Genomic DNA, 17,072 nt, shown 5'->3' on the forward strand with positions numbered 1-17,072 from the left:
GCTGCTGCTCAGCCATATTGCCGAACGGACGGGTAGAGTTTGGTGACCTACTTCGAGGCAAAAGTTCCCGCTTCACAAACGGTTTGGTGAAGTTGCTGAAGACCGCCGCTCGTTTTGAACAATGTATCGCAACTGGTTTTGCAGCTGAGGCGCGGAGGACACGAAACTCTGAACGCATGGAAATACGGAGTGAGGGCTGCTAGAAGCTGATGTGTCGGAGGCAAGAAGTGTAAAAAGTAAGCAAAGAAGGCCAGTCTGCCTTTTTTTTTTTCATTGTGAGTCTTGAGTTTACGCATGATTAGATGTTAGTTTTTCTTAAACTTTTGCTTGCATTGGCTTCATGCTACAATGTGCAAAGTTAAAGTAGCAACTCCCTCCCTATTATTCAATATCTGATTAGAAACGTTGCAGTGTATTGAAGAGGGTCAGTAGTCAGCCTTGTTAATTCTCCAACCCGTGGTGAAGTTGTGGCTTTGCTGCAGCCGGTGTTTGTAAATGAGCTGGGCAGGAAGGAAGGCAGCTCTGCCACATGAGATGGAGGCCTCCCATTCTGATAGTCTAAGGCAAGATGATGCATTATGCACAAGTATTGCCCTGTTTTCCATGTGGTCACTGCAGCCTGAGCTCCATGCCCATATGCCTGCCCCTCTAAAAGACAGCATTCACCCATGCAAGTAGTATTTGCATACATTTACATTAGATTGTTTGCATGCCAGCACAAAAGGCCTTTATATGGATCAATGACACCATTCATGAATATACATATGCGAGCTGAACCACATTCTCAGGCTGCATTTTGCTGTTGCATGACCTAAAGCTAAACTATTACTTGCTACAATCCCAGAGCAGTTGTTATGTAACAGATGGACTTATCTTTGTATTGACCATGGGCTCAGGGAGTGTGTTTACGTATCTGACTGTGATGGTCAGTCATGTGCTGTTCTGATCTTTGAACCTAAATGTTGAGTCATTTAAATGCCTGATTCAATTACTGGTCATCTTGTACATGTCAATAGCAGTAATACATTATTAAGTTTGATGGAATCAAATTCACAAAGGGAAAGGCTTTTCTTTTTTCTGTAATGACTGAGCAAATGTAAAATGTAGAACTAACTTCAGATTACATTTGGCTTTCTCAACTGTGGTTATTAATTTAATCATAGTTATAAGAGTGTTCAGAGGAAATGTATTTATGTTGCAAATGAGAACAAATTATTCTTGTAGTTGATAAGACATGAGCTATAATCAGCTACTTTGGGTATTATAAGTTATGAAAATGTGATGATCATAATTGTTGATAATGAATAGATAGTGTGACAGTTGTGTGTTCTTGTTACACGCACCACCGATTGTCTGAAATCAATATAAGCATGCAAACAGTCCTCTGTTCCAGTACATTGCTCTCATTACATTTCTCTCTAACACAGAGAGAGACACGCACAAAGACACACACACGCGCGCTCTTCCACGTCACATCTTTCTGTCATCCAATAGCTAAGCTTACGCATTCCTCGCTTTTGCTCTAATTGAAATTGTAAACTGGATACGCTACATTTAGTGTCACTTGACTTCTGCGAAAAATTTCCTCAGGGTGGTTGGGAAATATTCTACCAACCTGCGAGGGCAGTTTTATTGAGAGCAATCCCAGTTAGTGATTGTGAGGGTTATTTTCCCCACGGTGACGCCACCAGCATCCTGAGAGGGATCCATCTGGTACAAACAGAGACCGACTGCATAAGTTATCAAATGCATCACTGCCATCTAGTCTGACTCGCAGCTATCCATCTTTATTCGGCTTGGTCATAAAATGTCTATAAAGGGAAGGGTAACTTTGAAAAGAGCGGGGCTGGAGTGTTGCAGCTTATACCTCAGCTGGAGAGAAGAGGAAAATGTGGCCTCATTAGTAATGCATTAGAGGGAAAGGAGAGAGGTATAGAAATGAGGAGATGAGCTCGAGTTTCTATCTGTTAAACTCTGAGAGGAAAAATACTCACACTCCATCTCATGCTCGAACTGACTTCTCTCTTTCACTCGGTCTCTCTTTCTCTTACTCTCTCACCAGTGCACCTCTGTGACCCATTTAATATCAGCCACAAAACTGGCAACCATATTGCTGCAGGTTCCTCCTGAAAACACATTACTGCTGAAATGCATTCAAAATAAATCAATGAGAAAAAGTGCTTACTGGCACCTTCTTTATCAGTTTAATAACTTCATTGCTCTCTGCCAGTGTAAAGGAAGCAAGAAACAAAATGAGTTGCTCCTACATGCAACTGCATCCGAAACACTTTCTAGTGTCGTATCTCATATCATTCACAGTTTATTAACAAAGTCCCAAAAAGGAATTTTTCTCTAAGTCTGTCGGACTGCTGGTGACATAATAACTCTCCACTGTGTAGCTTTATCAGAGGCCCTTTCATAAGGCCCTGGATTTGACACTAAAAGAAGTCTTGAGAAAGCAACCTCTTCATGCAGGTGCTGGACACACATTACGCAGGTTGATCCGTATATCACCTGAGGGGATAAAGCCTCCTTGGCCTAGTGACTACTCTGTCAGAGGGAAAGTAATCTTTACTGAGCTGACCTCACCAGAGGACTCAGCAGGCCCACGTGACAGGCAGGTTAACTATGGCCAAGTATGCCAGAGTGTGCGTATGTACAGGGCATGTGAGCATGAGTCTGGATCTTCTGTCGTCAATGAGACGTTTTCTTTTTCTTTCAGAGATAAGTACAGTGGTGTTGCTGAAGTGACCAGGCTGGCACCAGCTGCAGACCGTCCTCTGAAGTCCGATGTGACCATAGTGAGTCTGGAGGCAGCTGTCCAGTCAACCATGGAGCATGAACTGCGGATGGGACTGTCTGTGTGGTCCATAGTGGCCATCGCTTGTAACTCTGTGGTGGGCGTCCTCATCCTCATCCTCTTTGTCATCCTCTACAAAGCTTGCAAGGTGCCTTCACACCCGGAGAAAGTGCCAGTTTTCACAGCAGAGCCAGAGCAGAGGAGAGAACAGAGGTACCTGCTAGCTGCAGCCTAATCATGACTTGGAGACACAGACTTGAGATGAAAAGAAAATTCAGCTTTGAGGATCTGCTGGAGGTCAAATATTGAGCTGCAGGATGTATCCAAGACCAGCTGGACTCTCCTCCTCTTTCAATCGCTCTTGTCATTATCTTTGCTTAGCATCTTCTTTTGTCTAACATACTGTTCACTTCTCTCTACTATCAGTCTCATCTCCTCTATGCAAGCCAGTGGAGCTCAGAGCGAGCTATCTGCGTTAAGAGTTGCAGAAAGACCAACAACAACAACAAGCGGGTCCAATCCTCTTATCTCTGCTGTGCTTCGCTGGGACTGTCCATCTGTCAGTCTCTTTGCTTTGCTCTACACAGGCAGACCATGATCGCCTCCTCTACTCCTTTCTCTTTTATCCCTTCATGTGAGACAACTGAAAGGACGTGAAGGGGAAAGAGCAAAGACGGCGTGAGATGGAATAGGAGAGTTTGAGGTGACAGGGTTGGCTGAGAGTCACAACAACATGATGGAGAAGAGGAAATATACCTCACAAGCTGCAGCCAACAGACAACAGGTAGAACCCAAAAGTCTGAGAGTCTGGAAGGAGAGGGATGCTGCAGGAGGTGTGGGAGTCCAGACAGACAGAGATAAAGCCCATGTGTTTGGTGGGAATGATAAAGTGCAGAGGAAGACTCGCTTTGATGTCTTGTTTACAAAAAAGGGAGCTCACGGCTCCTATTTGACAGTCTCCCCATTTGACACACACGTCTGTGCTCCCACCGATCTGACTCCCACAGGATTAAAACTAACAGCGTCAATGTAACTCGTGTCCCAGTGTGCCTCTCTTTCATTTTGTGAGCTCCTCTGTAGGCTAAATAAGATATTTATAGACAGCCTTCACCAGAAATGACAGACTAACTGAACATGCAGCAACAAGTGAGTATTGTATTTGTTGTAGTGATAATGTACTACAACTACTACCTGTCAGATAAGATTGTTTTAAGGTTGGAAGAGGGATAACACAAACCAGATTGACAAATTGATGAGCCAATCATAACTTCAGCTCCGCATCATTGGAATAAATCGAGCTGCTTTTATGTTTTTGTCTCCTATTCAGTTTGTTTGTAGTGAAAGGGCTTTGGAAATTTTTCTGATTTATCCGTTGGAAAGACAGTGAAAAATCTAATCTCAGGTATTAGTTGACTTGTTTTTATTTTCCTTGCAGCACTTCGTGTTCTGCTTCAATAATGAGCTATTTCTGGGTAATTACTATGTAATGATGGATACATAATTAACACAGAAGTGTGGAGTTATTTAATTGATTCATTTGTTGAAATCAAATGAGTAATACATGTGAAGATTTGTTACTGTTATTCCTTTCATTTAATTAAAAAATGTATAGTTTTTAATTCATCAAACAAAACAACTTTGAAAGCATCACTTGGAACTTTTTCAACTTGCAATGGTGTTTATTGATTTTTTTAAATATATATTATTATTAAATGATTAGTTAATGAAACAAGTAACAGAGGAACTCACCTGAGGACATTGCGGCTGTTGTGATCTGTGCTTTGTGATTCTGATGACAGTTTATTTTCTATTGATAAATAAATAAAATGATTAACTCTTGTTTGTAACCAGTGTGGTCCCCAGTCACTGTTGCCTTACTCTCCTTCACTGACAATTAGCCTTAATAGCTGTACATTTTTAAAACATTACAGATTGGATTAAAATAACAGTTGATTTCAGCTTCTTGCACAGAAGTAATCAATGTGGAACGTATTGACCTTAACGCTGACCCACATCCTGCTGTTAGTCAACTGCAACTATGTAATCCTTATCTGCTAACCGCGATCCACAGAGGGAAGAGGGGGGACTTCACAGGGTTAACTGCTGCTATTATTTTTCTTTGAGTGACAAGCATAATCTTAATTATACAGAGTTTTATTGATTTGACTCATGATTTCTAACTCTGTCTTGCAGACACATAAAGGCAGAATGAACTCTCTATTATTTAAGTGCTGTACTTAAAATAGGTGCAATTTATGGGTACTTACTTGTATTTGACTATACCCATTTTACATTATGATTCTACCTCACTACATTTCAGTGGAACTAACATGACAAGTATTCAAGATACTATGCAGACTTGTATATAAAAACAAGAATCTTTAAACTACCCAGCAAAAACACTAAATAAGAGCAGCTCCACCTTGACTAGCTACAGTGTAATAAAATGCAGCTTTGCAACCATACCATACTATGAACGGTGGATTTTTAGATGTGTATTTATTTGTAACACATCTAATTACATTTTTCACGGCAGGAGATAAGATTTCACAGCTTTCATTTGTTTTACTGCCCTATCACTGTAAATGACTAACAGGAGAGTCGTGGATTTGACTAGATTATAATGAGACAAATAATTAAGTAATGTTATTTGATTTTAGTAGATATATCAGCTGCATGTCCAGTGAGTGACAGAAAGAGTACAAATGTATGTGCACATGTGTAAAACAGTGGTTTATAGCACATATGAGACAGATGGTTTGGGCCTTTGGTGGGCTGTTGATTAGAAACTGCTCGTCAGAGAGGCGGCTCTACAGCTGTCTCATGTTTATCTACGTCTCTTCTATTTATCTGCCTGCCAGTTTCTGTCGCTCTCTATCTCTTTGGCAGTCTTCCTCTTATTTGTTTCTCTATCCCCATCCAACCAGACCCGTGCCAAAGCCCTGCAAACTGGCCAGCACAGATCCAGTGATCCACTCCACACGTAGCTATTTGGATGTGAAGGTCAGCACATTCTGACTCACACAGTTCATGAACCACCGCACTGATCTGAAAACCCTGGTTCAGACTGGAGGAGTTTATTAAGAAAACACTGAATAAGCATCCACCCAGTAATCCACCTCTCCCCCTGCCCATTATTGTTGTATTGATCATCCTAGGAGAGAATGATATAGCTTCGATGATGTTTGATGTGACCTCATCCAGTTGAGATCAAAAATGGTTACTGAACCCATTGTCATCATGCATTACAAAGCAGCAAAGTCATTTCCCTGGTTTTCCAGTGGTAGCTGAGATGGAACAAGGTCACTGAACTCAATACAGTGTCTGAACAAATTCTACAGACAGAGAGATTACTAATAAACATACGAGGGGCCAGTAATCTGCAGCTCCATCTGCACCGCTGGAGGGGTTGCATAACTCACATCAGCCTAGACTGAGTCATGGGCAGTGTTTGTGTACGTGTGTGTGTGTGTAACTATGGGATCAAATCGTAATCTTGATGTTTTACACTACATGTCTTTCTTTCTTTTTTTGTTTTAATCTTATGTAATCTATGATTTAATTCAATTCCATCAAATGCATGTGTATGAGTGTTAAACATAAAGAAAGAGAGAGAGAGAGAGAGAGAGAGAGAGAGAGAGAGCTGTTATTCTGAGGCTCTCTGTGATGTGACTTGTATTTATGCAGTGTAGAATTATAAAAATGTGCAGGGAGAGGATATGTACACGTTGCTATCCTTATGTATGAATAACTGATAACAAAACTCTTGTCACACTTTATAAGATCTTCATACCAGAACCCCTATAGAGTCACAAGCACTCATCACAATGACACACACACACACACAAACACACACACAGTCATTAAATCGATTTTGACAACAGTGCAGCTCTGGATATCAAAATCATTATAATTCAGTATAATTTAGTCAGTATGAATGTTTGTTCTGTCAACACAGGTTTTAATTATAGGATGAAATAAGCTGAAGTAATGACAGTGCTTTTGAAACTGAATCAGCAGGAATGACACAGTATAAAAATAAAAAAAACATTGAATGTGAGATATAGAGGAGTTGGACAGTGGGAACACTGAAGAAAATAAAGTTCTTTCATGTGCAGGTTTTAGGCTATATTGTAGAGTTTCACTTTGCCCACACTTACAGAGCCTGACCTCTAGATATGCACCTATAGTCACACCTAATGCATATGCATGACCAGAGGTATGGGCCTCAACCTGCTTGCATTTAGAAGACTATAATACTAGGACTTATTCGACCTGGCACACATCTCATTATTATTCATCCTCCATCTAGTCTCTCTGCCTCATGTAAAGAGTTAGACTGCCACCTGCTGGCTCAATCTTTACTATCCACAACCTCACAATAGTTGTAAGCACCTGGCACTGGCTGCAGCAGGGGCCCACAGCTGCCAAAACACTTCTCTATTATTGTGCAGCAGAGCATGCTATTGCTGCTCTCTGCTGGTATTTCCAGGTAAGGACAATGTGCACTCAGACATGCAGTCAGTGACTTCCAAAGAGAACAAGTCACACTGTTGCAGGTGTTCTTCAGACAGACCATCATTAGCTGGTCGATACATTTCTTTCTTCTAGTTTTATAATTAATGTGCTACATGCTTCTCATTTTACTGTTTAATACAATGTGTGTTTAAAGTTGTATGATGACAGCAACTGTTCATTCAGCTGGCCAATATGTCTGGTCATCCACTAATGGAGGCAGCCTGCACACATGTAATTCAGAATAGCAAGAGAATTCAATTACTTTTATACTTAAATTTACTGAACTATATTACAGACAGGAAACCCTACAGGTATATATGGACAGAATAGTGCAATAGTCCAGAATTAAATCTTATTTGTGTTTAGTTTATAATGTTTTTTGTTGAAACTTTCAAAGAGTTGCTGAATCAGCTCTGTTGTTGTTGCTGTAGTTCAGTGGTGGATGAAATATTCCTTTTCTAAAAAAAAAGTAACACTTGCAGAATCCACTCTAAACTCACTGAAATAAAGGTTTTATCATCTATGCCGGTGCCTGTTTATTGTATAATAATGTTTTTTCTAAATTTATAAATTGTTGACATGTTTTTTTTTTCCTTTTACTCTTTAGTCTCAAACTGTATAGATGTAGCTCCAAGTATAAAGTAGGCATCTAATGCGAGTAGACTACTCCAGAGGAGTAAAATAGCTCATACTGTACTTACACTACTGGTCAAAAGTATCATTCAAGCTATTAATTCGAATTGAGTTTCAGTTGAAAAAACTAGAAAATTGTGGTTCTAAAACTTTTGACCAGTAGTGTAACTGTACAGATTTATTTATCCAATTCCAGCTCTATTTAATTAGAGTGTATCACTGTATATGAGTGCTTCTTTTAATGTGTCATTTTGTAAAGATTTTGTAGGCTGTCAATATTGATAATCTAACAATGTCTCATAAAGACTGTGAATTCAAGCACCATGCAGATGTTGGGTTGAATTGTTATGAAGAAAAAAGTGGATTTTTTTTTCTTTTTCTTTTTTCTACTTGGTAGAAAACTGTAATGGCAGTCCAGCAGTTTTTTGATGTTTATTAAATACTCAACCTCTGTAAAACAAATTCTGCAGACTATAATTTGGTAATTTGGACTACATTCACCACCACAGACCACAGGTTAGATGTTTTGGGGTTTCTTTGTGTCAGATTTAGGTTTTGTCCCTGCTGAACAGAATTACTGTAGTTGTAATGAATAAATCGGCTCCAAGTTGTTCATTTGACTGAGTAATTAATTCAGCTTTAATTGAAATTCCACAAAAGAGACTTTTGTTAATTGCCTTTCAGAGTTGTTGAATCATCTGAATTTAAGAAGTGTTGTGAGTATTTACACGTCTGTGACGTTTCAATTGGTGTTCAAACATTAAAATGGAATTTCCTTGAGTCCTACAATAGATACAATTTTTAAAGATTTATTTTTGTTCTTGATATGGCTGATACAGTGATGTGATTAAATCACGTTTATGTAATTTGAGTAATGTGAGGAGTCTTAGCGAAACAAGAACAAACTGCCTCACATGAAGTAGTGGCAGTGATATTTATCTGTTATCAATTTGCTGGGGACCACCTTCGTGCTCTTCAAAAGGCCCCTCCTCGGTCCTCCGACCTTAGCTTGGGATACCCCACCCGGAAGTGGGTGGTGGAGTCACCGTCACCCAACCAGTCACACCACCGTCGACATACTGCCTGCTGGGATGAGGCTCGCCACCGGAGAACTACAGAGATTGTTACAAATCTGAGATCTCTCGCAGTTTCGGTGATAACAACCGGTTACTGTTATTTTCAGTTTTAGGGGAAGGGAGAAAAGAGGAGCGTTGCCAAAATGATGGAAGAAATAGACAGATTTCAAGTGCCGAGTGCCGTACAGGAGGCGGAGATGCAGGCTGAGATGCAGCCGCTGGTAAGTCAGATTTGTTGGTTGCTGTCTTTTGGGGATGATCGGCCAGTGTTTTGATCTTGTTTTCTTATTTAAAATGATGTTATTAGTCCAGGATGTTCGGTATAAGAGGCCTCCCATTCATGATGTTATGCTTGGGGATCCCAACAAATTCATCACCTGCCATGCGTAATATTGGTTCGTGAAGCTTACAAATTTTCAGCAAGTTATTATTATCATTTGCCTCCAACAGACAGTAAAACGTCAAAACGGCAGTGTAACAAATCTTGGATTAGCACATTTGCCCATATCGCGTTTCTGTTCCCGTGTAATACAAGCAGCGTCCGGTCTGCTGCGTAGTGAGCAGCATCCGTCATGTCTGGCGAAAACAAGCATCCCATCCTATCACTGCTGCTACATCCTCCTCAGCATCCATGCAGCAAGTTGCTCCGGCTCCGACGCCACTTGTCTGGCCCAGCCAGGCTCATTAAACGACTCTTAATCTCGACGATACGCTTATGTATACCACTGAACCGCCGCCTTTTGATTAAATAACACAGTGTAAATGATTTGGCGGTGCGCTCCATGGCCTGTAGCGGGGCCCTGGGTTACTGCAGCCTGCAGAGCGGCCTCTCCTGCTCGCAGCCGGGGCCGCTAGAGAGCCAGACTAGACCCAGAGCAGTCTGACCTGCTGTCTCCAGACGTCCCCATGCCCCTCTTCACCTCCGTGTCTGGTGCAAGGTGTTTCTCCTCCTACACTTTGATGGATATTTCTGTTTGTTTGTTTTCCTCATTGGGACCAAAGGATCCCAGAGCAACCAGGACAAGTCAAGTTCAAAGTTTTGCATTCACAAATGAGAAAGTGTCTGAGCTTTTTTGAACTCTGATTTAGGCTTGGCAACTAAAGGTGACAAAATCTAATTTGATTCATAAGCTCTTGATTATCCAGGTCTCGAACAGTACGTGGGTCCAAATATTTTTTTAAGGAAACTAATGCGTTATAAACTGCAGTTATTTGATAGAGATGGACTTTTTTAGAGTCCTATGTCTATCAAAGATAAAGATGGAGTTTTCATCTCTTTTATGAACTGTTCATTCACATTGTCTGGGCATAGAAGGGTCTATTATGCATTACAAATAAATATAAATTATTCATCCAGCCCTCAGTAATGCACATTTCTGCTCATCTTTGTGTCTGTGCCGTCTTTCTATTTGCCTCCAGGACCCGGCCTCGTCCACAGCCTCAGAGGCAGACTCAGATACCAGAGAGGTAGAACCTGTCACTATCAACTACAAGCCTTCACCCCTGCAGATGAAAATAGGTGAGGAAGTGCTAGAGTATTTGTGGGCCAAGTCACTCTCTGTGGATATCACCACATCCTGTAAGGTCCTGACAAGACTGGCATAATCTCTAGACATGAATCAATTTTCATAAACAGCACAAGACAAACCAACAGTGTTGTGATATGTTATATATACTGTATGCTCTTAAATTTTCTGACTAATTATTTTCCATCACAAATTTGTCTGTGGATGAATTCACTAATTATGTGATTTGTCATAAAATGGTGAAATATACCAATGAAATGTAGTCAAAGTAAAGTGTTACAAATTTGATGCCCTCAATTATGGTCCCCATATAACAAAAAGTATACACCACTTCTTAAACAATGATCCAATTATCAAGGTTGTCATTTATTTTTGAATTAAACATTTGTCAATGGACTAATGGTTTCAATTTGAATACATTTCATTTCTTGGATCATGGATATCCATGGAAAAAATATCATCCTGTCTGGCCTTTTTGTATTTGAAAAATAAAGTGTCTTCTTGTGTTGTGAAAAGCCAGTCCTTTAAGTCTCATTTCAGCACCTTGGACAGAGTCCAGCCCTTGATTTTACTCTTGATGTTATAGCCAAAGCCTTGAACGGCCACAATTATTCAAAAACTATTCAGTGATAGAAACGCAAAAAAGAGGAAGCTTTTAAAATGTTACTTCAGCACCTACAAAAGCTGTTCAACATCAGCTACCTTAAAAATATTTTCTCCATCCATCCTGTTTGTGAGACCATAATGATGACTACTGTTGTATTCCATTATATTCTGTTGACTGGTCCTTTATTGTATTTTAGTGATTTTAATACATAAAATGACCCATCTTTAAAGCAGAGCAGATTCCTTTAATCATGCATGCTTGTTATATTTTGCCCATAATTTGCCTTTGTGACATTGAGATGCAAAAGTGCCCTTTAAAACTCTTTTCTAGATTAGAAATGTTTTTTTGTTTTTTTAAGTATATCTTTTAGGGCTTTTTTCGCCTCTGATGGAAAACACAGTCGAGAGAGAGAGACAGACAGGAAATGGGGGGGGGGGGGGGGGGGTTGACATGCAGGAAAGGGCTGCTCGATGGGGGATTCGAACCGGGGATGCCTGCAGTGAGGAGTCGGACTGTATCCTCAACACATGGGGAAGCTGCTCTACCAACTGAGCTAAAAACAGCTCCAAAAATGTATTTAATTGATCATGCGTCGCAGCGTCCAGCATGACCACATTTTCTAGTGCCTGGTTTTTTCACAACATGTCTCTGATTAATTCTATTTTCATGGTTAGCTCAGACTAGACTAATAGCATTAGTCATTTGTGATCTGGTTATTGAAATGAGAAAAGGCAGCTCATTTGATATTGTATTAGACTATTGATGTTTATGATTCTATTGTCTCATGCTTTTTGGATTTTAATCCCCTCAGACAGTTCCCACTGTGTATACAGACACTGATCTGTCTTGATGTCACATTCAGAAAGGGAGGATGCCAGCCTTGTCATAGTGAAAGGGGACTCCGAGTAGAAATCCCAGTTTGATTCCTATCATCACACACACACACACACACACACACACACACACACACACACACACACACACACACATTTGTTTAAATTATACTAAATTCCTTAATCGTAAGTTTTAAAGCCTGAGCACTGAGCAGACTTTCATAGATTCTAATGCGATAAAATGATGTGGAACTTAAAGTTCATAAGTATGTCTGTCTTACATCATATTATTTGTCTCTCAGCAATGCCACGCTTCACATTAGCAAATTATAAAAGGTTCCATTAGTTCAACCTTCTTCCACCATGTTTCATTCTGCCCAAGTGTCATTTCAAGTTGAACTGATGTGTGTGTCCCTGTGTCTTTGACTGTTGTGCAGAGAAACAGAGAGAGCTTGCTAGAAAGGGCTCATTGAAGAACAGCAACACAGTCGGTAGTCCAGTCAACCAGCAGCCCAAGAAGAACAATGTCATGGCCAGAACAAGGTAAAGTGTGAGCTCTGTGTTCTTTGGTAAAAGAAAAAAAACGAAAACCACAGTAATTTAAAAAATATTTAGTTTTTGTGATAAATGTACCTATAGTAGGCTACTTATTCAGCTTAATCATTTGGTAAGCCATCCTGTGCAATATCCAAAATGTGCTTGAATGCCCTCATAGAATGCATGGGTTTTATTCTTGTGTCCATTAACCTACTTCTCTCTCTCAGTAGGGCTCTAATAAATGTTTTATTGATTTGGGCTTTGATGTCGCACAAATTAAACCTCACACCTCTGTTGTTATCTGTGATAATGTCTCAAGGCTCACTTTGGTTTTCTTTCAACATTTCTGCCAGTCCTTACTCATCTCTTCTTGTTGTGAATTTATGTTCCTACCTTCACGTCTTCTTCTGTCACACATGTCACTGCGGCTGCTGTGCTCATTCTCCTCTGTCCTTTTTCCATGTCTTCACTGTCCACAGGTTGGTAGTGCCCAATAAAGGCTATTCCTCTTTAGACCAGAGCCCAGATGAGAAGCCTCTAGTGGCCCTAGACACAGACAGGTAAACATCCACATGACACGTTCAGAAATGTATTTGTGGTCTGTCTTTCTTTTACTAGAGAACAACATAGATGTACAAAAAACTTAACTTGTGTTTTTTGTTTGTTTGTTTCAGTGATGATGATTTTGACATGTCTAGATATTCATCATCAGGATACTCCTCTGCTGAGGTAAGATGTGTTATAGTGCATTATGTATGTTTCTGCACCCTGCTTCTTTTTTCACATTTTGCTCTCTAATTCACTTCATCCCTTTGCTGATGAATGTAAAGAAGCCAAGAGTCAGGATTTCATAAGCCAGTCTTGAAGAAAGGCTGTTTTTGGCCATGCTAATTCTGTAGGCCTGTGCTCTCCATGCAAATATATGATTGCAATAAGCATCATCTGGAAACAAATCACTGCTCCTGCAAATGTTTTCAGCACTGCTGCAAATAGCCAATCACAGTTTCATGGTCTTATGAAACTGTGAAACTTGAAACTTATTCCTAGCTAAAATTCTCATTCCCATCCTCGACATCAGCTGCCAATGACAAGTCCATGCATAAGGATATAGGGCTATCTTCAGACGCCCACAGATGTTAAAATCTTTCGAATTCGCAATATAACCCACTTCAGCCACCTGCTTCCATGTCTTTGTACAAGCTAACAGTAAGTTGTGAGTTGTTGGGTTGTGATTTAACAAAGTAGGGAATTATGCTGATTGTTGTTTACAAAATAAAAGATTTTCTTTAGCTTAAAAGCAAAAGTCACACTAGAACAGCCATCACCCTCAAAGTGCCAAGTGACAATCATCTTTTGTCAAACGACTGAAATTTTAATCAGTCAAAATCACTATTATTGTAAGTAGTATATTTCTACGATGTCTATAAAGGGGCTGGGGATTGTTGTCATTAAACTAAAGACAAGTAATTTAGCCTAAGGTTACCTGACTTCCTCTGCTCGGGCATCCATCATGGATTACCAACCTTTGAGCAGAGTGCCTTTGCCAAAGAAACTCTTGAAGGAGCCAACTCTAGTTTTGCTAGGCTACACATAGGCTACATACATAGCCAGTGTTGTGTTAGCATCAACAGCTGTTTGTTTAACCTAGAACTGTTGCGCGTTCAGCTCCAAACTTGATCATTGTAGCTAGTAGCTACTCACCAAAAGCTTTCTCCGGGGTAGAGACTGGCTCTGTCCGGGGTAGGAAAGCGACGCAAAGGTTAACATTTGTATTTACCGCGTATCGTAGTGATCGTAGTAGGCTAGCCCAACTCGCCCCTCCCCCCCACTGACCGATAGCAGCAGCTTATGGATGTATTATATTCAGCAGCTGCGTCCAATCTGCCATGATGGGTGGCGCAGGCGCAGCGTTTCTGTCTTTAGCCTTAAACGGCAACACAACACACTAAAGTTTCTTTGTACAGGCTAGACAAATAACATTGTAGGAGCCATGTTTTATTCAAACCTTGCACCATCAGGCCACTAGGTGGCAGTATTTTCTTTGTGCCTGACCTGAACCGGATGTTGGTGGGGGGTCAGGCAGGTTACTTGAGATTGCTCATTGTGTAGCCCAGGTGTTGCTGATGAGGCAGGAGCAAACAGTTTTTGACGGTGCTCAGCGGTGATTTAAGTTTGATCGTTTTCTGTTTACGTTATGTTATATACGTGGCTTCACCCAGGAATAAAAGGAACATGATTGTTTCAAACGCAAAGAAGTTTCCGTTGGTTCATGCTCGAGTACCAGTCTAAACAATACTATCAGCAACCAGTAGTGGCTACAGGACAAGCCCCTACAAACATTGCGTGCGGTAAATTGTATAGCAGCTATAATATGATAATAATAACAATAAAAATAACAACGACAATAATAATAATAATAATAATAATAATAATAATTATAATTATAATAATAATAACAACAATAATAATAATATGCTTTATTTCAGACACAGGTCCATATCACAAATCATACAATATAAATAACCTAGTAAAAAAATAAAAGAAAGTACAAAAATACAAGAAAAGTGTGCATTTATAGGCTATTGCATGAATGCCACCTTAGCCTAGAAGTGAATCGGTAGCAGCTTTTTAATGGGCTGACTAGGGCCTCAATAATGTGATTTTCTGATTTGTCTAGGCGACACATAAAACTAAACATCAACTATCTTAAGAGTGCCTGACAAGTTGGCACTCTATTAGACACAAACAAATGACTGGTATGCCACCTAGGGACACAAAGCAGTAACCTCATTGCATCATTGTGCTACTTTGAGCCTCTGCATGCTCGTTTGCTTATAATTGGACCACAATTGGGAAGTGTATAGAGGTGTTATGTAAGTTAAGGGTAGCATAGACACAAGAGTGGTCTTACGTTGTCATTCAATCAATGCAGCAGCACATCTTTGACAGAAAGTAGGCCTACTCTGTAGGCTATGCAGGGTGTGACGGGAACAGAGTCTCAGCCTCAAAACAGTTAAAATAAAAAAAAAATTTAAATTAAAAAATGCAGACAGGTAGGAGAGCCAAACCCTACACACAATGTCCAGATCATGTGGCTAATGATGGACAGTTAATTTAATATAGCCTCCTACATACTACAGTCGAATGTGTTGTGGAAGTAACAGGGAGTGAAATAGCCTTTAATGTTACGATTAGTGTGCAGATTATGTGGCAGAATGAGCTCAGGGGTTTGGACACATGTTACCCATCACCCTCTCCTCTCTATTGCCCCCTCTACAGCAAATCAATCAGGATCTGAACATCCAGCTGCTGAAAGATGGCTACCGCCTAGACGAGATCCCAGACGATGAGGACCTGGATCTGATCCCACCCAAATCAGTCAACCCTACCTGCATGTGCTGCCAGGCAACCTCCTCCACCACTTGTCAAATACAGTAACCCTGCCCCCCGACCCTCTGCCCCCTACCCCATTCCACACAACATAACCCTTGATCTCCATCTGCTGTGTTTACTGTGCTGGCAGAACAGCGACAGCGAAACATTGGTAGAATATTGTAATGACAGTTAAGTGCTATGATGATAATGACAATGACAAATAATCAAATTAGCATATAGAAACTTTGGTTTACAGTGTAGGAGATGGGACCTATGTGAAAAGATTGAATATGTATTTAAAATATGATTAAAAGTGGTGGTTTCCTCCTATGGTAGGACATGCACTTGTACACGTATTTGAGAGCCCTTCTCCTGGTGAACATGATATAACTCAACACACTGATGTTAGTAGACAGAAAACAAAGTGATTTCAATTTCCCTAAAGCATAAGAAACATTATCATAACTGCTGACTCAACAGTTCTGCTTACCTGAATTTTTGGCTGCATTTTTCCATTTTTCTATTTTTCTTTTCTTTTTTTATTTAGTTTTTTATTTAATGCTTACATTTTTGTAAACCTGAGGGATCAGTATGATTGTATGTGTAGTGTGTGGAGATATTTGAAAAGTGTGGACTCCGGTCTTGGTACCCAAAATAGAGGATATTTAGTACTGTATTCATTGTACTGTACAGGGATGTTATGTAGCACAGGCCAGGTCATTGCACTCATTCACACCACCTTCAACACTTGAGCTTTTTTTTGCCCCTTGATCTGACTTGAGTGTTTCATTACACAGTTTAGGGATTGAATGTATAAATGTGAGTGGCTGAGGAACAATTTGCATGAGGAACACCAGACTGAAAAACTGAGTTGAAAGTAATAAGAAAGTAACATGTTGCACATTTGAGGTTTGTCCCATTTCTGTTGTGCAATCACGTGCTAATGTTGTGGCACTAGCTTGACTTGCATTGTTGTTTTCTTTTTTGAATTTGCACACTTTAATTTTTATTTTGTGGAGCACTTATTTGTGTACTCTTTCCTGCAAAGCAGTGACAGTGTCTTATCTGAAATGAACTGTGTCAAAAGGGAAGATCATGCATCATTGCACTGACCCTCTAACACATACATGATCCCCATGTCATCAAGGCCAAAGGGACTGGAGGGGA

At 40.2% G+C, this 17,072-nt stretch overlaps 2 protein-coding genes across 2 annotated transcripts in view; one reads left to right on the plus strand and one right to left on the minus strand.

Annotated features, from left to right (window-relative positions):
- The window catches only part of bco2l (beta-carotene 15, 15-dioxygenase 2, like), a gene marked incomplete at its 3' end in the record, with an annotated part of 31,599 nt that extends 18,619 nt beyond the window's left edge, over positions 1-12,980 (minus strand). Inside the window, exon 1 of the mRNA XM_083979710.1 lies at positions 12,924-12,980. Coding sequence (XP_083835836.1) covers positions 12,924-12,948 — 25 coding nt within the window. The 5' untranslated portion in view covers positions 12,949-12,980. The remainder of the gene's footprint in view (positions 1-12,923) is intronic.
- Positions 9,171-15,968, plus strand: fam219ab (family with sequence similarity 219 member Ab; the record flags this gene model as incomplete). Its single annotated transcript, XM_083979711.1, has 6 exons — positions 9,171-9,197; positions 10,447-10,546; positions 12,431-12,536; positions 13,010-13,090; positions 13,205-13,259; positions 15,813-15,968. 6 exons carry the CDS (start codon positions 9,171-9,173, stop codon positions 15,966-15,968), a joined length of 525 nt encoding a protein of 174 aa, XP_083835837.1.
- Between the last annotated feature and the right edge of the window lie 1,104 nt (positions 15,969-17,072).

This window comes from Trachurus trachurus (assembly GCF_905171665.1).
Source record: "Trachurus trachurus genome assembly, chromosome: 9".
Taxonomy (NCBI): domain Eukaryota; kingdom Metazoa; phylum Chordata; class Actinopteri; order Carangiformes; family Carangidae; genus Trachurus; species Trachurus trachurus.